The sequence below is a fragment of the Mugil cephalus genome, chromosome 9, assembly GCF_022458985.1.
Source record: "Mugil cephalus isolate CIBA_MC_2020 chromosome 9, CIBA_Mcephalus_1.1, whole genome shotgun sequence".
In the NCBI taxonomy this organism is placed as follows: Eukaryota; Metazoa; Chordata; class Actinopteri; order Mugiliformes; family Mugilidae; genus Mugil; species Mugil cephalus.
The window spans coordinates 22,652,006-22,675,692 of NC_061778.1; the positions used below are offsets into that span (position 1 = coordinate 22,652,006).

A 23,687-nucleotide genomic window follows, 5' to 3' on the forward strand; every position below is an offset into this window, starting at 1 on the left:
CAGTATTTGCCTCAGGCGTTGGTGTGAGACAAGATCGTTCTGTGCTGATAATTAAAGGTTGCTTAAGTTTCCTTTTCATGATTTGATGCACAGCTAATCCAGTTTTCAAGCAGCATGTGTGCAAGACACAGTGGCTTTACGCCGAGACACACGAGTTAAATTAGCCCTTTTGTCGCAGCGCAACACATAGAGAACCGTGTCTGCCTAAATGAGTGTCCCTACAAATCCTCTGTTGCAAAGTTAAGTGCAAAAACGACTCCACAGTCGCACAATATCGTACATCCGGTCATGCATGCACACATCATCTAAAAGGAACATGGTGTTCTTTGAGCCATATTATGTTTATTCCCATGAGAACACACAGAAAACAGATGACATTCCAGCAATGAAAGATGATCTCTCTCTAATGACAAACGTATTGTTAGCAGATGGTATACATAGTAAGGTGCAAAATGTCACAGTGAAAATAAAAACACTGAATGGACGAACAAAGTTCAGTTTTTTTTAAAAAAACAAACAAAAACAAATGCAATTTAAACATTTTTAATGACAGGAGGGAGATTGAAGTATCAAGGATCTTTTTTTCTTTCAACAAGTAATGACTTGATATGAATACATTAGCGGATAATATACTGTAGAAATCTCATAATTTGCATGCCTAGAAAATACCCTGTATTTGTTTCTGCATTGAACTGAACGAAGGGGGAGACGAGGGCTGATTTGTGCATGCAAACTCTTCCTTTAAATTAAAGTTTTAAAAAAATACTGTAGATCATGGCCCTTGTAGGTCATCTTAGAATTAGTAGTCAAGGCTAACAAAATACTGCATATCAAGCAAAATCTCAAGAGTTGGTTTGTGGAACAGGGCCAGCGTGCATATTCAACCAAGTGTATGTTGATAAAAGAGACTTCAAATCATAAGGCGAAAGCTAAAAGTGGTGATCGTAACCAAAAAAAGGCAAGTGTTGAGATGGCCGGATACTAAAATAAGACTGAAAACCTGTTCCTATCATCAGCCACACTCTGCTCCAAGTGAAAAATATCCACAATGAATCTCTTAAATATTTAAAACTAAAGCAAAACAAACATAAAATAATACGTGGAGGATTTCGTTTAGCTTGTGGAGCATTTGAAATATTCATCCGTACGGCGTATAAAAATCAAGAACGTTTCAAATAGAAGTTGAGCATAAATATTCCATATAAATATTTGAATCTACATTTGAATGCCACGTTTAACTAGGACTGACATGCATTAGCCGGTGGGTTGGTGGATGGTTAGGTCAGCGTTGGGGAACCCTCATGGGAAATTGTGCTTTATGTGCCAAGAAAAAGGGTCAAAATGAATATTTCAGCTGTGATGGGAAGGGGAATTAAATCTTTAACCAGCTATAAACTTTTCAAAAGAGTCAAGTGAGCCGCAAAGATATCTTTTACCAGCATTTGCCTAGTTCTTAATGTCAATTTAAAACCCTGAAAATGAGTATAAAATGAGGTACTAGCTGGTTTCTTTTGGGTCAAGGCTCCCTGTGTGTTGGGTACTCTATCAGACACACACAATGAGAGCGCTTACGACAGTACAACTGTGTGGAAAGGTGGCGGCAAAGAAAACAAAAGGCCTCTCGCCCTCTCTTGAAAACTAGAAGCCTTGTACATTTCCTGAATGGGTGAATGGGATTTTCTGACACAGAGTAACAACACCGACAGAGACAGGAAATAATAATAGTCTCCCACACTGAAAAAAGAAAGAAAAGGAACCCTTCAGTAGTGAGGCTCCGTTACCTAGCAGAAGCTGCTGTCAGACACATGAGCTGAGTTACAAGACTCTCCCCTAATGAAGCTGAATTAACACACTCTAAAATGAGAATATTGGAGTATCCATAATAAGCCCGTGATGCGCTGTCATGGCTACCGGTTTCAGCTCAAGTTTACATTATACAACTTGAGCTGCTGTGTTTATAGCAGTAAGTGGTCGTTACGATTATAAAAAGGCAACCCGAACCACGAACGTTTCAGATATAGATACTGTACATTTCTCTGTATGTGCACTTACTTGTCTACAAAACCAATCTATACTATAGATTGCCACTCTAGTGGAGGAGTATTGCATGAGTTGGGAGCTGGAGACAGGTTTCTTATATCTCCACGAGCTGCAATGGAACAAGCTGGCCATTGACTAAATGAAGCATTATGTTGTCACGTCCTCTCGTCCAGTCCTGTTTTTTTTTTTTTTTTGTAGTTATTCTTTTTTATTTGCTGACGTGGCCAGTCAAGCAGGCAGTCCGTCAGCAAGGGGCGGCTCCTCCAAAGCAGCTGCTGAGCCATTGGTTTCTCCTCTGTCACCCACTGAATCCCTCTCCTCCTTCTCCTCATCCTGGCTTAGCGGATCCTGCTTCGACAGGCGGTTCAGGGGGTCAAAAGTATGCATTTTAGGCTCGGGGCTGAGGAGCGACAGCTGAGGCAATAGCGGCCCATCTCGAAGCTTGGCTGCTAGCTCCTTGGCGCTGCAGGTGGGGGTGTTGGTCTCATAGACATCGTGGAAGTTGTTGTAGTCTACCTCATAGAAGCCCTTCTCCAGGGACAGAACCGGCGTGAAGCGGTGGCCCCACAGCACTTCAGTGTCAAGATAGGAGCTCCTTGCCTGACATGTCATCCCTGTCGCAGGTATGGGCAAGCATATGTGTCCACAAGCACACACAATGGGAGTGGACAGGAAAACACACGCACACACAGATGGAAAGATGTGTAGGGAGGAAGAAAGACCGCATCAGTTAATTATTCATGGCTACACAATAAGTACACACAGTGTCTTCTCTAAACCTTTCAGAAAATTTTAAACAGAAAAGTTTTTAGAAACTTTCGGCTGCTAAAATGTCACGTCAACTTTGCACACAAATTGTGAATATTTATCTCCTTAAGTGGCTCATTTGCCTACTCAGTTTTGCAGCTGCAATTGCTTTGCAACTGGAAAGACAGAAAGACTTTGCTTCGACCAATTTAAATCCACAACTTTACTGTTTGTTTTTCATTTCTACTTTTACATTTACCATTTACCTATGGGTGATCGCCATCTTTTAAAAGTAGTCTCAATAGTTAGCCTGGTTGGCAACTATGAACAACAGATCTTCTAACAGCAGACAGTTTGGCTTGAATTTAAAACAATTGCAGTCAATTTAGTGGGATCTAATCCAAGATCCTGGTATAGCTGAGCCACTGCCGTACTGGAACAATGAATGGAATGGTGCCACTGTTCATGAAGTTTGTATAATCCGTGCTTTTGAACATGCTGACCTAAGCGGACCCACAGTGGTTATCAGGGTTATTAGTTACACCTGTGTTTTTCCTGCAGTGACAAAATATGTGGTGCGTAATGGAGAATTGGTGAAGAAGCTGAGCTGCAGAAAGCCAACCATGTAGCTAATGGCTTACAGTGAAACAAATAAGCACAATAATAGCAAACGGTGAAAGAAAATGCACGCCATGAATCCCAAATAAATCCCCATTCTTATGTAAAGTAAGAATCTTAGTGGGTGTAAGAGATGCTCTCACTCTCTTCTGTGTTGCAGATTCAACATTAGCATGAATAATAAAATATTTATCTGGAAACAATCTATAACTTCCTTGGTACTTTGAAATGTCAGCCTTATTCCATTTCTCACTCCTTGCTTTCACATGACCTAATTAGATTTATAGCTCTCAAAGTCTCCACAAAGTTACCGCAAAAACAGCTTACACAGCTCTCACCCTTGCAAGTATTTAAAACAGTGTTTAATCACTTAAACTGCCCTTCCCTTAGATGCTTTATTCACCCAGCTGTTGAGTTACGTAATCTCCAAGTGCACAACAGCCCATATAACATCCAGGTCTTAAACAGGCGTAGATGCCAAATTGGTGTGGACATGAGTGGCCTAGTTTCCACTTTTAACCTTATCTTCCTAATGGATGTGTTTCGATGGTGTCTTTTACAGTTGCTGCCATTTAATCTAAAGTGTGGGTTTTGAAATTCTTAGTTTAACTGTCCAAATGCGTAAAGCTGATTCCATAGAGTGCTTATTAAAAAAAAAGTCCAGTTCCTTTTGACTTAACGCTTTTAAATTACATCCATATTTTGCGAATGCTTTGCAAAAATAAAGAGCTTGCTCAAGCCGCTGAGCCAATTCACAGTTATGGACTACAGGCTATCTTGCTGGATGCTAAATGTGCTAGAGATCTATAGTAGCACAGTTAACGTTTTTTTTTTTTTGTTTTCCCTCTGAGCAGAAGCAAACATTCACTGGCAATGTGTCCCTTTTTCCTTTTCCATTTACTAAGCTCTTGACTACAGAATAGTGGTTTGTCTCTTTCCTCTTGCATCCTTTGTGAAAAATCCACGTTTTTATTTTTGATTCATGCGGCCTGCTGCGGGCTGTTGTGATCACTGGGACGCTTGCGCCGTGATGTGTTTGTATGCTTCGGGATTTGACAGTTGGCAGATGTGCAGCAGCCATTATAATGAATAAATGTTACAGCATCCGCGCAGGCTTATTATTATATGTATACGTGTGCTCGACCTAAGTGCTTTTTTTTATCGCAATTGCTGTCATCAGCGGACGCAAAGCAAGGAACCACGAGCAAACAAGGGTGCCTTAAAGGAGATAATGTGTATGGATGCCTCTTGACTTACAAAAAGCTGGGGATTTCCACAGCATGCAAACCACACTGAGCTTATAGTCACCTATACAACCAGAGCAGCCAGAAAGCTTTTCTAGACCAAATGCAGTAAGCAGGATGAAGCTTACCAAGCTCAATACTTGTATGCAAATGAACAGTGCAACCATGACACAGTAGCTTTCTCTCAACATGCATTACCGCATGTCGAACACAAGATGTCTTTAATTACTCAAATAATGGCTGCTTTGTCACTTCCAGGATATTGGAACTGGTGCAAGTGGAAAGTTACACCCATGCTCTACGCATGTTGCTGTAGCAAAATGTCAGAGCGTCATTGCTGGTGTAGCTGTTTCCATAGCGTGCTGTTGCCACTGTCGTAGAATTTCGTAAACCCCGCCCAACGTCCACCTGTATGTGGTGACTAAATCCTCCTGGGGCAAAGTTTTGGTTGTCCCTCCCCAAGTTTTGCTGTGCTGAAGTTGACATGTCCTTGCAGATACTGTTGGGCCAGTCAGTGGTTGGGGTCTTGAAGCTTGGTATTAACTGTACAGAGTGTGAATTCATAAAGGGCCCCAGGTGAGGTGACTAAATTGCTCTTAGTCATTAACACCTTGGGATGTTCTGCTCAAAAATGACTGCAGAAGAAGAAGAAGAAAACCATGTTTTAATACTATTTTGTTTTTTTAAAAAAAATAGTTTCAGACAAGCACTCCATGAAAAACTTTAAATACTGCTGAGACCGGTGCTCTTTGGCATGAAGGAGACACAGACTGAAAACAAAGATTTCTCTCTCGTTTTGTCTCCACCACTTTTGTGAAGAGACATCTAATCTATAAAGGGCTAATGTTCATTTGTTGTTGGCTAGAGATGTGGTTAATGATTATCACAAAATAAAGTAATTGGAGAGGACATTTCAGGTCCTCCATCTGAAGAATCAGTTCATTTGTTCTTGCTTTATTTTGCTCTTGTGTTTTGTGGTGCCTTTTGTTATTTTTTTCCTCGAGGCTTCCTGTCTGTGTTTGCATGTCCTGTGCTGACTACGCATTGAATCTGCACGTAATCTGGCAGCCTGACACGATGCTGAGGGTCTGTAAAGTGACTTCTGTTTTTTTCCTTGTCTTACTGCGTGAACTGTAATGAAACCTGCTACCTGACTAGAAGGACAGCCTGAGAGGACAGAGGACACATAGTAACAAGTGTGAAGTCTTCTCAAAATGCACAGGAGTGACAACTGTTCAGTTTTGAATTGTAAACTCTAGACCAGCAGTTACCAGTGGTGATAGGTGGATTAAACAGAAAATAATCTAACCAGCAAAAAACATCTTTAACAGGAGTCATAATGAAAATGTATTGCCAGCATATTCACGGTTAATATTACGGTTTTAATGTTTCATTTTGATGGTAGCTCTATATGCATTTAGAAAATATATCTTTGGCCCCTATATATTGTACATTCATACTCGGTTTTCTTTGTGGATAAACCGTGGCTAGCAGCTAATTACAGAGCCCTGCATCAGGCGTCTGTTTGAATGGATTTTCCTCAAAGTTATAAAATAAAAAAATAAAAAACTCAGACAATCTTGTTTATACAGCAACTATACTAATGCAAGATGCGTTTTGTTTTCTGAGAAATGGCATGAAAAGAACTTGTTTCATATATAAATAACTAACTGTAAAAGAAAGCGGGCACAAAAGCTCAGTTCAGAGACACCTAAATAATGAAAACAAGGTCTGTTGTCAGCAACACTGGCACACATGACTGTCCCTGCGGAACAGCTGAAGAAGCACCAGAAATGTTGCAATAAACTGTAGCTTAATCATGATTTGCATAGAGCAAAATGTGAAACGTTAAAAAGCAATTATCCTCTTAAAGATGCCAGTGTATATGCATATACATCTAGAGTCTGTTATTTGTGGATGGCTGTGATATAAGAGAATTTAATTTGGTTGTTGCCAAGGCATCCATGGAGAAAGAACTAATGTTCTGTCAAATGCAGTGCAGCGCCTTGGCAAATTTTTGAGAAAATTGTGAATAATATATATTCTTCTTTGACTTATATTTGTACTTTATATGTGCCTTATATAAAAGGGAGTCAGCAAAATGAAGTGTAAATTAAATCAGTCTGAAAGATGAATTCTGTACATTGCCCTTTGTGGCAGCTGACTGCTACAGCGAAGGAAAGCAATTTTGAAATAAAACCTAAAACTAAACATTCAATATAAAGGTTTGATTAGATTCTTCTTATTATTATTATTATTATTTTTTATTTGTCTCAAAGTTGTGTAAGAGGTTTTTATACTGTGTTGCATGATGATAAATGCAGAGTCTATTAAGCACATGAATGCAATCTAACTGCTTAATTGATTGCATTGGGAAGTTTTATAACTCTTTCATTAACCGCGAACATGTAATTGAGTGTGTTGTATGTTGCCTCCGTCTGACTCCATGATTCTTCATTAGTGCAATTACAGTGTGGCGTCAAGTAGGAGGGCAGAGCGTTCTTTAACAAGTCATCCTCTTGTTTTACTTTTTTTTACCACACATGCGCTGGGAGGCCCTGTTGTTAGTGATTTCCAGAGTCACAATTATGTGGAAACCACAGGCTCTTCACAAAGCAGCAAACAAACAAAGGAGAGAACTATGACATTCACCACCCACTTATCTGTCACTACCCAAATATGTGACAGCATCCTGACTTTGAAGCAGCAGATATTTCAGCGTTTGCTTGCGACGTTTAACGCCCGGGAAATGAATAGAAATCGTCATTGGATGCAGTCCTGAATATTTCCCAGATGGCATAAATGTATGAGATCATTACTCACTGCATATTGAGCCATAGACGTTTATTCTTCACGATGTTTGGCTCCACATTTAAATATTTACAACCTAACATTATGATGTATCTATGATGTGATGTTTTGCAAGGTGGAAGTATCATCAGTTAAAGCTGAGGGACACTTATGAAAGTAAAATGGTATGGGAAACTGCTGTGAATAAATAATTCCAGGATTTATGCTCTTTTAATAAGTCTCATTGGGGTTAGCAGAGAAAGGAAGTGTAAGTGAACGGTCTGATGAGTTGCATTGCCCTCCGGTCAAGGGCGGTGACTACATAACCGCTGCACGATACCGTGGCCTCTGCCGGTAATAATAAATGCCTGAGTCAAGTATCTAGTGGCGTGAGCAAGAAGAATGATGACGACTGTTGCTCCGGAGGGAAGAAAAAAAAAGGAGTAAAATAATAATAATAAAAAAATAAAAATGAAAAAAAAAATGAAATAAAATAGAGCAGAAGTATTCATATGAATGCAAAGCCGTGTCCGACCATGTCAGGGAGTTTGGTGGTTTGGCTGTGTATATCTATGTGTCCGTGAGCCTGACAGCTTCTAATCGACCAGTGTTTGTGATTTACTCATGCAAAGTACGATGAAGTCCAGTAAAGTAAATTAATAGCATGTATAATGCATTGTATTTAAAATGAGAGGATTATAATTAGTCTCACAACAAAGACCATTAAACAATGCAGCTTAAGCATACAAACAATACTTGATTTAGCCAGTGCCACGCAGAAAACAAATTAGATAGCTGTGGGCCAACATGCTGTTAAGGTTTCTGTATTGAATGTTGAGGCAGTTCCATTTCTCTCCTTTGAAGCCTTGACTATAGTCGAAAGCTGGGAAACGGGAGCTTTGTGGAACTTTACAGAAACACCTAGTCATGTCTACCACATGTAAATGTAACCAGCCTTAAGCACTCTCCAGGACTGCCCTGTCTTTACCCAAAACACAGACCAGCGGTGTGGGTAGCTACACTTCATTCATTTGGAAATAAACAGTATCAAAGACATAACCTTGAAGTAGCAACAGTGGAAATGGGGGCACACATGTGAAGGTGGTTGTCTCTATGTCTCACAAGCCAGCCGCCTCGGATGATCTACCAAATACTAAAATATATATCACATTTATATATATATAGAAATAAAAAATGTGTAGCTGAAGACTGAATTGTAGAATTTATGCAATGAACTATCATCATCTTTCAAAAAGAATTTGCTTTAATCTGTCAGCTGTGATGGAATTATTAAAATAAAAATGCTCATTTAAATCTGCACTCTGAAGTGAAATGCATTAATATCATTTATGCCTCACTTAGTGCGTCACTTAGTCTTTTGTCTTTCCATCCATTACAGTGTTTCCAATCTGCAGCACTTACAAGTACCTCACCTTTACAAAATAAATCTTAACATGTAAACCTCTTTTGCTTTACCATCCATTCATCCATCCTCCATTGCATCTAACATTTCCTGTTTTCTCTCCGTCCATTTATCCATCATCTTTATGTTTTCCCATTCTACTTATCTCCCTCTCTTATCCATTTCCTTCCATAGTTTTAACCCTCTTCATACCTGTGGCTTCCACCATGCCCTCGAGGATAACCACGATCTCAAACTCCTCCTTCTCCATTTGTGCCAGGGACATCTCCCAGAAGGGGCTCTTCTCGTTGATCTCATGAGAGATGATAAGTGGTGACACCAGGAACAGTCGGTCGTCTCCCGTGTCGAAGCCGATGTTGATGTCAGTCTGGTTGAGCGGGATGAACTCCCCCTCCTTGGTCTGCTGCGAGCGGATCAGCTTTGCTCTGATTGACGCCTCCACAATGTGAGAGTTCCTCAGGTCGCCCACCCTAAACATCAGGCACATCTTGTTATCTCGTACCGATATGACGGCGTTGTGTGAGAACATGAGGGTCTCGGCACGGTTCTTTGGCTGTGAGATCTTGACAAACATGCAGCCCACCATCATGGCGTTAACAATGGAACCCAAGATGGCCTGCACCAATAGCAGTATAATACCTTCAGGGCATTTTTCTGTGATTACACGATAACCGTACCCGATGGTGGTCTCCGTTTCAATGGAGAATAGGAAGGCTGAGACAAAACTGTTAAGGTTCTCCACGCAGGGGGTCCAGCCCTCCTCGTCACCGTGTACCAGGTCTCCGCGGATGAGCGCGATCAGCCACCACAGAAACCCAAAGAAAAGCCAGTTGACAACGTAGACCAGTGTGAAAATGAAGAGACTAAGACGCCAGCGTAGGTCCACCAACGTAGTGAACAAGTCACTGAGGTAACGGTAGGTCTCTTGCACGTTTCCGTGGTGAACGTTGCACTTTCCATCTTTCTGCACGTACCGCTGACGTGGCTTCTTTGCAGGGTCAGAAATCAAGTGGGTTCGCTCTGTTGAGATCTGAGCCTCCCTCAAGTGTTTGGGAAGCTTCTTCACCTATGTTGGAGAAGAAAGATAAAGACAGAGAGTGGCACAGAAAGGGAGAGAGGGAAGGTCAAAAAAGTCGCTACGCAAAGAGGATAAAAGTATAGAACTGTAAAAAGAACATAAGGTTTTCATTTCTGCTGTAATGAATTTGTACTGGAGGATGCAGGTGTTAACCTTTTCTTATGTGATTTTTTTTTTTTTTTTTTTTTTCCAGACTTCACCAAATCACGTTGCTGTGAGTTGCTGCCAGGCAGGCAAATCAAATTATGAGCAAGTCACGTCTCTGTGCTGCTCGACAATGACATTGTAGGTGGCGGTGCATGTATTCATACATACAGGGCAAAAAAAAGGAAACACAGAGTAAGGACACAACAGGAACACAAGGACACACAGGTCTTTGTCCATGTTGGCCCTGCTCCAGCGAGGCGATCTGGCTCCACAGCTGTGCCCTGTCTCCCTGCCTGTCCCCTGTGTTCCCTCCCCTCGTTCGCTATGAGGCATTGGCAGGCCTGGATAGGAACACATCCTCCATCCTTCCCCAATAGATGCTATCCTTTAAAATTATATATATATCCAGGGATACACGATGCACTCCTCTAGAGAGTAGCTTTCTTGTACATACAGGTGTGAAAAAGTGTGTCTCTGTCCATCAACGACTTGAAGACAGTTTCTTTATCTTCTCTGCCATCCTTATGGCTGGACATGTTCATTCATACAGCCATAAAGGGCTAAACTACCGCAAACTTGAAAGGGACCTCTTCAAACAGTCCAAGGACATTGACAGTTTCCAGTCTCACTTGATAATTGAAATGCTTTGTGCCAGGGCAAGAAAACATCTCATGTGCCCTCCAAGCCTCTCGCTGCTAATCGGACACCTGTGATCCATTTCCCTCCGGAGTCTCGCTCACATCACCAGGAAAGGTACATCCTATTGTGCTTGCACTGGCTGCTCCTCTGCTTTATCACTAGCATGATCGCTCCCACAGTTCAGGAAGGGAAGAACATTATCTAAGGCTCCACACCACCACTGCCCTTGCACTGCCCTCGAATGTAGAGCTTGCACAGGACAGGTTTATTAACAACACAGTAGTTTCATTGAGATGTCAGGCTGGGTGCTTCTGCATGTACAGCATGCATCGATTTTTCAGATATTGATTTGAAGTGATCCAGTTCAAGAAACATTTTAACCAAGAAGAACTGAAAGACAATTCCTATTGACCTGCATTGCAATTAGTGGCTTGATGACAATGCATTCACTAAATGTCATCAGCTCCCTCATTACAGACCATTCTCTGGGATACTCGATCAAACAGAGATTCAGGGCACAGTTTGAATCACATTTGGAGTCAGATTTTTTCCACTGATCATGTATGTAACTGCTTTCTGAATTATTTTTAATCGCTAGTGCATACCTTTTAAATGAAAGAAAGTCAAATAGTCCCGTACGTTCCCACACTACGCCACGGGCTAATTGACTGATGGATGAACTGTCACAAGCAGTGCTGCTCGGCCTTTGGCCTTTGTTGTCAATACAGTCCCTAGGGGTGATGGTCCATAAACAAATTCATTAGCTGTCTGCATGGCAACAGTAAGTGGTGGGGGTTTTCTCTCATTGAGTCTTTCTGGTCAGGCTTGAGCAGACTGTATAAGTTCCAATCAGCAGGGAAATCAGGACAGATAACACGCACAACTCCACCATCTGTTACTGGAAGGGAGTGTGGAGTCTTTTCCTTATCATCTCCACTGCCATGCAAACTTTATTGTGCACTCATCTCCCCGACTGAAACAAATCTGGTCACGCCTTGTAGGGCTAAGATTTAGTCTGTAGATCTTATTTAACCTGTGAAGTTTCTCTGCCGCACATCTACTGTGTACCTAGCAGCCCTTTAACCAGTCGTTACATCAATTTGTCACTCACATGTTTGTCCCTACCAATCATTCTTATTTCTCTCTATCTTCTCCATCTGTTTTTCTATATATAGTCTTAGTGGAGACCCACCACTGCGCAACCTTTCATTCACCATTTCCCCCAAATGATTTGCAGTTGGTTCAGGTACGCGCCTCGGAGGAGTGTGCAGGAGGTAGGACGTGCACACACTCTCATTGTGAATTCTTTGGAGGATTACCTTCTCTATTCACACCAAGCAGCAGCCTCTGGTGCTCAGAAATTGAGCCACAGTGGAAATAACTGCAGTTTCTCAACTGAATAACTTATTCATGATTCGTTATTCACGATTCGTTAAAATGTCACATTTTACAGCAGAAACACACATGATATATAACACTTTGAGTGACATTTGCTTGCTGTGTGCTCAGGTGTTCCCTTTAAACTCAATTCCACATCTTCACTTCTTTTCGAGTGCTGGAGCAGAGGTTCAAAACCTCTCTTCAGAAAACCTATGGCTGGCAGTCCATGATTCACCCATGGTCTTAATCAGATATTAAATTAACTATTGTGTTCTCAGTTACAGCTCCTCTGTGCAATGTTGAAATGATTTCAGACCACTTCTCAGCTCTCTCATAGTTCAAATCTCGTCTCTCTTAGTTATGCAAATACTGTATTAAGTATTGCAGTTAGGTCAAATATATTGGCTACACAGTTTACCTGTTCAGGTGTCACTCCTATCTCCATGTTGTGGTCCATTAGGACTTGAGAGTCTCCTGCCATCCTCAGCTGAAGCTCACCTGTAGGACACAAGAGAGTATATTAGCCACTCAAAGTTAGGCTTTAAAATGTTCCCATTTATAATGTATTGCATGAATGAGGCCGACATGTGCAGTATTAGTTTATGTCTCAACAACATTAACCAATACAACAGGCACAAAGGTCAAATCTACAGTATTATCAGAGCACGAATGCAAACCTAATCCATTAGACCTTCAACCTTTTAACCCTCTGCCGTCTCAATAACAGGCTTTGCTTAAATAGTACACGTTTTGTCTGAACTACCTGTATTGTATTGATATACCATGTCACCTCCAAGCACGTTATTTTCTACCTGTCATTTAAATTGCATTAATTTGCCAATATGTCACTATTTGCCAGCCGGTATAATCAGAACTAATAGAAACCCGTTAGAGCTGACTGAACTGTGAGGTTTCAAAGGTCAGGTGTTTGACTTTGTGTTGGTTTTAACATTTAGTACAAATACACATTTCTGTCATACAGACCTTTTCAGGGAGTTTCTATTACGCCCTGACTGCCCCAAATCACGTGTTGAGGTTTAAATAAAATTTTCACAGCTTTAACCAAAAATCAGGTAGAGTCTGCAACATAATCTGACAAGAGACATTCATTAAAAAAAAATGTCCTCATTTCTAAAACTCACTACAATCCATTTAACCATGAATGACAGTCTGTATGTTAATGAAAGATCTGACTCAGCTCTCTCTTATAATACAGCTACATTCTAACTACACTTGTCAGTCATCATTTTTATGACCACCTTCCTAATCTAGTGTAGGTCACCTCCAAAACAGTTGTGTCTCCTCAGAGAATGGACATGGGTCTTCTGAGGTCTCCTATGGTGTCAACAGAATGTTGTTAGTGGGGGTCTTTGGGTCTTATGGGTTGAGTGGAGGTGAATCACCCCACAGATACATGATCAGTTTGGGATCTAGTGAATTTGGAGGCCAGGTTGACACTGTGCTCTTTTTCTTCATTTTTGAGTTGTTCAAGCAGTGTCCTCGCTATGGGGTTGGGGTGTCTGGTCTGGTCTAGGTGGCTGCTTCATGTCTGAGTAACATCCTCATGAATGCAAGATCCGAAAGTTTCCCAGCAAAACATTGCACTGTCATAGGATGGTCAATGTTATTAACTTCTACTGTCATAATGTTAACTGCCACAGTAACAGTTGTCACAGTCACATCAAAACCACATGAGTGGCTGATCATTTTTATCAAGACACGTTCAGGGACTTCTGATGATAAAATTCTCTGTCGATCTAGTCACTCTTTCATCCATTTTTATTTGCTTATCTGAAGTCCTGTTTTGGTGCCAACAGGCTAAGCATGGTACTCCAGATGTCCATCTCCCTAGCAACGCATTCTAGTTCCTCATGATGAATCCCAAGGCGTTCCCAGGTCATTTTAGAGTAATGTGGATTTTATAATCCCTCTAATGGATTCTGGGGTTTCTCCCAGTGGGCCATCCCTGGGAAACCTCCAGAGGTAGGCGTCCCCTTCAGACGTGTGAACTCAACTCAGCTGACCCCTTTTAACACGAAGGTACAAGAGATAACAAGAGGTTAAATATATTTATTTCAGCTTTTCCTTCAGCACCACCATCATCATTTCCTAAACTAGTATCTATATTTGAAAAATGCTGTACATACTGCTATCAATATGCTAGCTTTGCCACAGTGAGGAGTTAAGCACGGTGGCAGTAATCCGTAAGCAGTGCTGTGATATTTCACTTGTTCTCTGAACAGCATCCACAGTGGTAATAATACGTGATTGAGATTTTCACTGAACTGGTTCAGGTTAGGGAACGTTTGGCAGAACTGAATCAGGAGACAGAGTGAGAAATTGCGTTGCCTAAACCTAACCATGCGTGGGACTAATGACATAAACTTGCTCGAGGCGCGCAAATTGTTATTTCCAAGAGTTGCAACAAATTAATCAAAGTTAGTTTTTTGGAGATGGAGTTGCTGCTGTCTCACAATCCAATGCAAATAAGGTATTAGCTGACAACAACATATGGGAGATGACCTAGTGTCAGCTGTAATTTGCTCTGCAATGATGCAGGCTCCTTTTTTATGGTATAATGTTCCCAAAAGGCTCTTTATTTCCAGCCTTGCCTTGTTGCAACTAAATGTGCCCCCCTCACACATATAGACATGTAGACGCACAGCTCCCTGCATACAAACAGCTCTCACACTTCTCCAGCATGGCCACAGTGTCCTTCCAGTGAAAGGCAGTGATTGCAATCTTAATCATTTGGAAAGAGGAAAAACAAATACCCTGTCACAGCAAAATCCAGTTGTCGCGTACCTTACATTTGATCTAATATGAAACAAGTGTACATCTGAGGTTGTTTTTAGCTCCACTGGAGCGCCTAGATGGTGTGCTGACAGTCACGTTGTAGTGGGATATGAGTAGTTCTCTTCTCCTGAGTTTTATGCTGAAGCATGTATTTTTAAACATCTGTTATGTGAGGTCCAAAGTGACAGCAGAAGTAGAAAGGGAACACTTTCATTGTCTCCTGAATGACATGGGATTTAATAACAGCCACGGCTGTAGCCATAGAGGAGAGTGGGGGTGTGAGTGTGTGTGTGAAGAGGCTCAGATAAAGCCCTAATTTTAGCAGCTATCTTACAACACCTCTGGATCTCCACAAGAGGCAATTATCTTATAGAGCCCCTGGGTGTTGTTTGAAAATCAACTACTTTTAATTTACTAAAACAACAAGGGGATGCAGGGGGGCTTGAAACCGCCCAAGCGAAAGAGAGTGGGTAAATTACTTTTATCACTGGTTCCTGACCTCAACAACATCTGACATTTCTTTGTCATCTGTCTTTGATGTTACTCTATTTGATCACTGACAAGCGAGCGGAGGGAATTCAAAAGCGAGCGTGGAGAAGTGAGAGGACTGCGTCACAAATCAGATCCACACAGGAATGTAGTGTTGACATGGATGGTCCAAAGCAAAGGGCAGAGTGACGTGACAGGCATCTGAGCAGGGGGGGGAAAAAAGACAGACAGCAGAGGAGCGGGACGCACACAAAGCCTTCCACAAAACCTTGCAGAATACGTTAAAGGGGTCGCAAGGTCCCGCTTTCTGACTCGTTTTACGCTCTCTCATGAATTAAACATGACTCCCCGGAGATTTCCAGACCTGTGTGTATTTTCAGCAACGCTATAATTATGGTGTCTATTCGCGGTAGCTAGATTCAACAAGCCCAAATGAGAGGTGTTCGAACATGGGTACCAGCTGGGGTGGTTTATCTCTGTGCTTTAAGAGGATAACAAGCATTTATCGTGTTACCAGGAGAGTGACAGGACGCTTTGGCTGAATTGTGTTTGTGTCCTGATAACAAGAGCACTCTTCCATTGTGCTTAAAGCCAAGAGCTACTAGTAAACCAGCGAACTTGCATCCTAAGGGATATCTAGAGTACATATATTGCCCTTATTTGCTGACGCTGCACGCTGCAGACAATGATCTGTACAGAGCACAGCGAAATGTTCCTTTTTTCTCTCTAACCTGTGGCAAGAGCTATAATTTCCCCCCAGGGTCTCAGCCCTTGTAGTGAACAGCGCTCGCTTTGTGATTTAATTTTCTAATTTTCTGAACTTCCCGAAACTTGTGTCGTCAGCTCTGCGTGCAGTCCTGAAAACTCAGAGCGACCTTGTAATTGAGCCAGTAGCGGATCTTTTTATCAATACTAATCACCAACTCACCAATAAAGCTACTGAAACAGATTAATTACAAGTTGTGCAGGGATACTTCTTTCATTCTGTGAATTACTTTTCCTATTTCCCATTATATGGAGACTTTCGCTTCAGCTTTTCCTGTCGGTGGGGACGCAACTTCTTTCCTGTCTGTAATTTCCACAGAAGTGCCTCTTTTGCAAATGCTGAGCATGCTGCTTTCTGCCGCCGGGTATAACTATTCATCAGACTTTCCACTAAATATATCTAAAATATATTCCTTTCAGATACAGATGAGACTCTCGTCTGATGTTTTTTTTCTGTTCCTCTGTTTGGTGGTGACCCTGCCACTGCGTAAGGCAGGGTTACAAATGGCAGGACGATGCTGCACACTCAGCTGTATCCCTCATAGTTTACAATACAAGTCTGACTATTAGTGGGCACTCATCCATATATTTTGAGGTCATGGCTTGCCATTTTCTGTTGGTTCATCAAATACGGTGCTGACACTGGAAAGGCGGAGAAAAATAGATAGCGAGAGGGGAGAGAATAGTAAAAGATTTTTGGATTACTAAAATATCAACCATCTCTCCAAGTTCACTCCTTAAGATGTATATCTTTCTCCATGGTAGTGCTAGAACTTTCTGTTTCCTTCATTCCTTAGCCTCCTTTCATCCTTCCCTTGAGTCATCATTACTGGACCTGTCATGATTATGTCCCGGGCTAAGATTGTCCCATAAAATAACATGGCTTCATCCCTATCGCTGCTCACTTATGACACTTTGAGGTCGGGTGGGTCAAATGACTAAAAACGTCCCCAGCTAGTTTGGCTCCAGGCCCGGCAAAGACACACGCAGACACTCACGCACACACAACCTTAACATCCCCCCTCTCCCTCCTCTCCTGCCATTTTCCCATTTGCCCGATAGTGAGCTGAGTGTATCCAGTTGTGTCCTTCTCTTGAACGACCTTCTCTGGAGTGACACTGCCGCACCGAGACGTTTGACTCACACTGGAGAAACAATTTCCCTAATGATATGTCCATCTCCCCCTCTCTCTCTCTCTTGTTCTCCGTCTCGCACTCGCGTACATCCTCTTCCTCGCGCGCCGTTCAGTCGCAGGCTTACAGTGCATTGTGCACAGTTCCTTGGAGAACGCGTAGAGTTTTTCCAAGCCAAGAATTGCTCTTATGCATTTCGGGATCTTGGTTCGATGAAGTCTAAAAAAAGAAGCGGTGGCTATAATTTCCCATTTCTGATAGAGTGGGAGTGGATGGGATTAAAACCCAACACCTGCTAGGACTAAGTAACACCCTCTTCAAACATGCTGGCCCGGAGCGCGAGAGACGTGACGGAGTAAGACATAGGACGTGCGAGGCTGGGTGGGTGGACACGCTCGCCGACGCCTCATTTGTTCTCCTGAACAAACTTATCTGTTGATTGCTTAGAAATTAGATCCACTTATACAGATCCTCTGCATCAAACTTAATCCTGTTACGCCGCACACAGTTCATTAATCTGCTCCACCTTGATGCAGAGGACGGGAGAGCAGGGGAAGATGGGAGGATGGGAGGCTGTGGGCAGAGTGAGGCGGGGCTGCAGAGCCAAGCAGCGCATGGCGAATCCTGGAGGAGCCAAAGGTCAAATGATCTTGATTGGAATTCCTGACATGCTTCGCTGTGTCCCCGCGCTTGTCCCTTTGAGGACCCTCCGTCTCTATAGTCAGCACATACCACGTCAGACAGAAACGAGGTTATTATCCTGTTAAATTTTGTTAATGTTGTTTGACGGAGCAGCGGAGTAACGCGCTCTGTGTTCAGGTGTCCTGCTGTGATGAGCTTAGACCTCGGTTGCTTGCAGCGGATGACATGGTGCAAATAAGCCTTATGAGGTTATATAAATGTGAGGGGTTGAAAAAAGGCGTTCAGAGATCGCTTCACTTTTGGATAAACACGTCAGATTAAAACAAAACAAAGCAAAACAAAAGAACACATCTTTTAACTGGGAAGCATTTTGCTTATCCGTCTGTGTTAATGAACTGCAAATGCACGGTGAAGTGTTTCCCCCTGGGTGACAGATGTTCACTTTTCAAACGTGTCCCACACATCTTGTCTCCAGATGTAGCGTGGACCTGCAAGCACATGTGTTTGCATGTGTTATGATGCTGCACTGATTAGCAAAATCCTAGCTTAATGTGCATGTAGGAACAGGATGTTCTCCGCTGTTTAATGTATGCGGAGCTAAATCATCCACTTATAGTGATTTTGATTAATGTACATTGGTTCTGGGAAAATTAAAAAAAATGTCATTGAATAATATGAATTGCTGTGTACCATGACGTGAGTGGAGCTGTCATTCTGTCTCAGTGTATGCAAATCACGGCATTTGTTATACTGGCCAATTAGCGTGGTTGAAGTGTTTTTAATTAAGTCATTCAAGAAATTAAGTCATACAAGAAATTACACTGTATCCATATCTGCATGTGTATATGGGGTCTGCACTGCACAGTATGTATGTATGAATGCAGCACATCATCACGCAGTAACCCCTTGTGTGATTTAGTTCAGCTGGCCTGACGACTATGCTTATTAGCTGGTCATGAAAAATCACCGCATATCGGCCATTGTCTGCAGTGATTAACACTACAAGGGATCCTCCACGCTTAAAATAACTCCAGATACAGGCTGGTTTAGCCCCACCGGATATGCCCGGAGCAATGCTGAGATGCTGTAAAACTTTCATTCTGTGGAATAAAACCTGCTGCTGACAGATAAGAGCTGGGGCCATTGTGAACATTCTTCAGAGCCAGTTAACCTGTAGGATGTGATGTACTGTATATCCCAGAATGCAATTTCACATTTGTCAAAATGGAAACCGGGTAGTTTTGTTCCATGAATGCCATGCCTTCCAAACCAGCTGACGCACTGACTGGTGCCAAGACCAAGGTGACCCGAGACAAGCTTATTTTATACCATTACAAGTGCAGAATCTAGCCAGATAGTAGTTCATGGGCCTTTGTGGATGTGCGCGCATATCAAGCCCCCTTGTGTTGGTGAAGGTGTGGAGGAAAAACTAAAGACCAAATGTGAAACAAACATCTCAGCCGAACAGGAGGCGGAAGTTTGTTTGTGCTGCATGTAGGCCGGAGCAGAATCTCTCTTCACTGTATCAGCTCTATGTGCGGCAGGACCGTCGGGGGAAATACGTGCGTTGTTAAGTTGCAGCTGGAGCGGTGAGTGGGCTGCACCATAAATTTGGTTTGTAAGCATCGTGGGCGACACTTTAAAATACAGTAGTCACAAACCAATTTGAACTGGCTACAGATTTATGAGGGCATAAACAGAGTGATTTACCTTGGGGTAACACGAGGCTGCATAAGAAATGTTACGCTGCTTATCTTTGCAAAGCGCGAGATTGAATTGCGTTCACGGACGTCTCACAAAGTGCAAGGCTACGACTTTTGAACAGATGACAACTTACTCAATATGGCTGCATAATTAAGGGATTTGCATGTAGGCCCAACAGCCCCACAGCATCCTGTATTTTTGACATGCACATTTCCCGAAAGGCTAAACACAAAAAAAAAAAACAAAGCTTCACGCCTGGCTAAGCTCTTGACACAAACGTCTCGCTGCGGTATTAGCGAATGTGGATCTGCTTGAAGACTGGAGCTTTTCCTGAACATCCCCTAGAGAAAAACAGCCTTGACTAAATAAACAGATCCCATTAATTAGCCTCCATCAGGTCCTGCTATGCATTACACCTGCCCTTTGCCCTCCTTTGTCCACTTGTTAGGGACGTCAGAACGGCAGAGCAGGAGGTGAGCAGCCTTGAGGTGTGGCTACAATGGTAGCGCTGATAGTAAGGTCAAAAGGCCATCTGCCAAAGAGCGTTACGTGCCTTTGATTGTGTCAACACCCCCCGTGCACTCTTTAAATCACAGTTCAGCTGTGGGCACGGTCCCGTTAGATTACAGTGATAAACGTAGCGTGGCGTGTGGCAGACGGGCAGGTTTTGGTGCAAAGCTGGCATTAAGAAATCACCCTGTCAGAGGGGACTGCCCTCTTTTCTTTAGCTCTGCTGGCTTTGACTTTATGCGATTTGTAAAAATGTGGTTAACGATGAGAGCAGAGGTGGCTCGCACTTAGTCATTCCTCCTCCTGGTGCCCAAGAGCAGATATTAAAAAATGATGAGTGAATCCGCACACTGCCTTGACACCATCCTGACATGCCTGCGAAGAGGTAATAATAGGACGGGCTGGAGCTCTGGGGGAACTGCGCCCCGTCGACGCGGCCGCTAAGTCCACCGCATTGTCATCAAAGTTTTACAGCAACAACTCCGGAGACGTGCGTCCTGCGGAAGCGCACTGAACTGGAGCTACCGTAGTTTCACTGCACGTATAAGCGGGCGCCCCTAATCCTCAAGGCAGAGGAGAGTGTTTCAAGGGAATCAATACAAATGATTTTCTCTCAATGCTTTCGGTGTAGAGTACAATATTCATGAAAAGCCCGCCAGCAGCCATCATCACCCTGCGCCCGTCGCTTTGCCTCCCGCTTTTATTGAACGTAGGAAAACACACAAGGGTTAAAACGTGCTGCGCTGTGTGTCAGCGGTGCAGGACCCCCATCCTCCACCCATGCACTCACAGTGACCCGCGGATGCACGTTCACTTTAGGTTCGCTCCTGCTGCTGCTGCTGCGCTTGTGAAACTCCTGCATGGCGGTGAGGGAACTACAGCGCGGCGCAAACAGCACGAGTGTTGACAGGCTTTTCTCCGCTTGCGTCAGAGAAATTCATCGCCTTTTTGAGTGCCCTGCCCCCGCCGCGAGGGCAAGGGGATGCATGTTGATGATCTATGAATCTCTGCAGTGACATGAGATGAAAGAGGCGAGATGCGATGATATAGGTTGTGTGGCTGATGGAGGAGGTGGAGGAAGAGGAGTAGGAGGAGGAGGAGGAGGGCTATCCAGACACTTTTTCTCCAGCAACACTTTCCTTTTCGTTCTCTCTGGCTCTTGAAGCGCCTCGCATTATCTCACATCTCCTCCCGCTATCTGCCGTTGTGCCGTGGTTTCTACATATCTCACGCTCACAGTTCATGATCTGTCCTCAAGTAACGCACACTTTTGACTCGGCGACCCACTCCAAATGGGATCTCTCACTCTGCAACGACACACATAATGCAGTCACAGCATGCAAGGCAGTCCACAGTCAAATGGAGAGGAGGCAGCGTGGATGCGGTGCCACGGTCGTGTTATGCATCAGCGGCTTTGCAAAAAAAAAAAAAAAACAACCTCCCCTCTCCTCTTTTGCCTTCCTCTCTCTGTCTCTTCTTTTTTTTTTTTTTTTTGTTCCCCTCTCCATCGGCAGTGCACGAGTCTTACCTTCAGGTCTCTGCAGGAGTTGCTGGCGGGCTCCCTTCCAGGCATTTCACAGCTGCTTTTCTCCCCAGGACTGCGCACTCCTCTCCTGGCTTTGTTCAATCACAATCGGCGCTCCTGCCTTCCTCCTGCCATCCAGCTCCTTCTGCTCCTCGCTGCTCTCTATCTACTCGAGTGTGAGAGGGGGGTCTGGCTGTGCTGGTGTGTGAGCGAGAGAGAGAGAGAGAGAGAGAGAGAGAGGGAGAGAGTGTGAGAGTGGATGCAAGAAGAGATGGAAAGGATCTCAATATGCATGTGTTCTCATTTATACAAGAGAACCGATTTGCATAGAGCACCAGTGTGTGTCTATACAGTATATATGTGTGTGTGTGTGTGTGTGTATGTGTGTGTGTGTGTGTGTATCACATGTTTTTGTTTCTTTGCTACAAAGCCAGAGAGAAATTGTGCTCAGAAAATTCAAGGAGAGTGGTACAGTAAGAGGTAGGTAAACAGAGAGATGTGTGTGTACGTGTGTTGGACCTGCAGTCCGGAAAAGAGCAACGGTGGAGAGGAGTATGGTATAATCAATTGCTCTAAAACTGCAGTTGAAGAAAATCCCCGGGGGTTTGCGAGAGATATAAAGCGGAGGCAGAGGAAAGCACGCGGGGCGAGACAAAGAGAGAGCAGGAGGGGAACAAAGATGTACAAGAGCTGAGCGAAAGGGATGCGGTAAAAGAGGGACAGGGGACCTTTTGACCCAGAATATTAGTTCCAAAGTTTCTTGCAAATCGAGGGTGGTGTCCAGCTCCTCACAAGGCAGAACGTATAATTCACTAAAAGATGCCTACAGAAAAAATCTGAAATATACCTTTGCAGTGTTTTCTTTGTGGTTTTTGCTTTTGAATTTTTATCAACCAGGAAGTGGATGCAATCAGGTGTATAGTAAACACATGCAGACGGATGAGTACTTGACACTGAGATGTTATTAGCATGATATAGAGAAAAAATTATACTGACTCAACGTAACAGAGGAGGAGTAATGACAGTGAGATCCAAGTGGAAGATAGTGAGATAATGACAAGTGGGGGAGGAGTAACAGAAGCAGCCATCGCAAGAATGGCGCTTCGTGTGCTTCCTGCATTTGAGTCTGGAAGATTGATGACCGCGCAGGCCATCTTCTTTTCTGTTCCTATACGTTCTTGGCCCCCTATTGAGTCCCGGGAGCGTGGGGATATGCTTCTTTCTTTCACCAACCTCCACCAACCGGGGAGTCGATGACAGCGGATTATGGAACATCAAGGAGTGAGGCTGCAATAATGAGGAGCCTGGGATTTGGCCGCGGGATATGAGTTCTGGGCCACGCTCACTCTGGCTCCCTGTGGTAGCAGTGCTAATCTCAGCAGTGATCACAAAGTGTTGGCCATCTTTATTATGGAAAAATATATATATATATAAACACACATACATATATATATATATGTACGTATGTGTGTATATACATATATATATATATATACATACTGTGTATTTTTCAGGTTCTTCAGCAGCGCTGCAAGGATCCTGTCCGTGGATCAGCCCTGCGCGGCTACAAGTTGTTCAGATCTGGAGCATGTGTAATTATTTCCCCTCCTGAGGTTACGCCATTATCGATCAAAGTAGAGCCCCGTCCACCTTATTCCCACTGTCGTTCATCCTGTGGCGAAATCCATTCAGTTGACTGTAAACGCCCCACATAAATCACAGATCATACATTAATAAAGCTTCTTGGCACATTTATTATGGCGAGTGCTTGGGGTGTGTATTATAGATAGAATCATTTACATAATGCGAGCACGAAACAACATAATAATCTTTTCATTGCTCCTTGTTATAGATGATCCCAGAGAAGTTACAAACGACATCATCCTGCTGAGGTGAACTGCAGGATGAAGATGACTAATGTGAACAGAGTTGTGTTTGTTCCGGGTCTGGTTTTTATATTCATCAGTGCAGAAATTTCCATATGAAATAGAATGAGTGGCATCTTCTGTGCACACTG

General features: G+C 43.1%; 1 protein-coding gene across 2 annotated transcripts; it reads right to left on the reverse strand.

Moving 5' to 3' along the window:
* Positions 1–322: 322 nt before the first annotated feature.
* On the reverse strand, positions 323–21,849 carry kcnj5 (potassium inwardly rectifying channel subfamily J member 5). Of its 2 annotated transcripts, XM_047594940.1 has the most exons (5): positions 21,674–21,849; positions 12,525–12,604; positions 9,540–9,928; positions 9,055–9,332; positions 323–2,654 (listed from the first exon to the last, which is right to left on the reverse strand). In XM_047594940.1, the coding sequence occupies exons 2-5, from the start codon at positions 12,585–12,587 to the stop codon at positions 2,269–2,271; spliced, it is 1,116 nt and encodes a 371-aa protein (XP_047450896.1). In that variant the 5' UTR covers positions 12,588–12,604; positions 21,674–21,849; the 3' UTR covers positions 323–2,268. The 2 variants fall into 2 exon arrangements, with proteins under 2 accessions (XP_047450896.1, XP_047450895.1); XM_047594939.1 differs by having other exon boundaries at positions 9,055–9,928.
* Between the last annotated feature and the right edge of the window lie 1,838 nt (positions 21,850–23,687).

What these genes read in the sequence shown, in the direction of transcription:
- kcnj5 (XM_047594939.1), bottom strand. Translation starts at nt 12,587, where the DNA reads ATGGCAGGAGACTCTCAAGTCCTAATGGACCACAACATGGAGATAGGA. An exon ending in TAGGAGTGACACCTGAACAG is followed by an intron (nt 9,929 to 12,524) that starts GTAAACTGTGTA and finishes TCTCCAACATAG; the next exon opens with GTGAAGAAGCTTCCCAAACA. An exon ending in GGGCATGGTGGAAGCCACAG is followed by an intron (nt 2,655 to 9,054) that starts GTATGAAGAGGG and finishes TACCTGCGACAG; the next exon opens with GGATGACATGTCAGGCAAGG.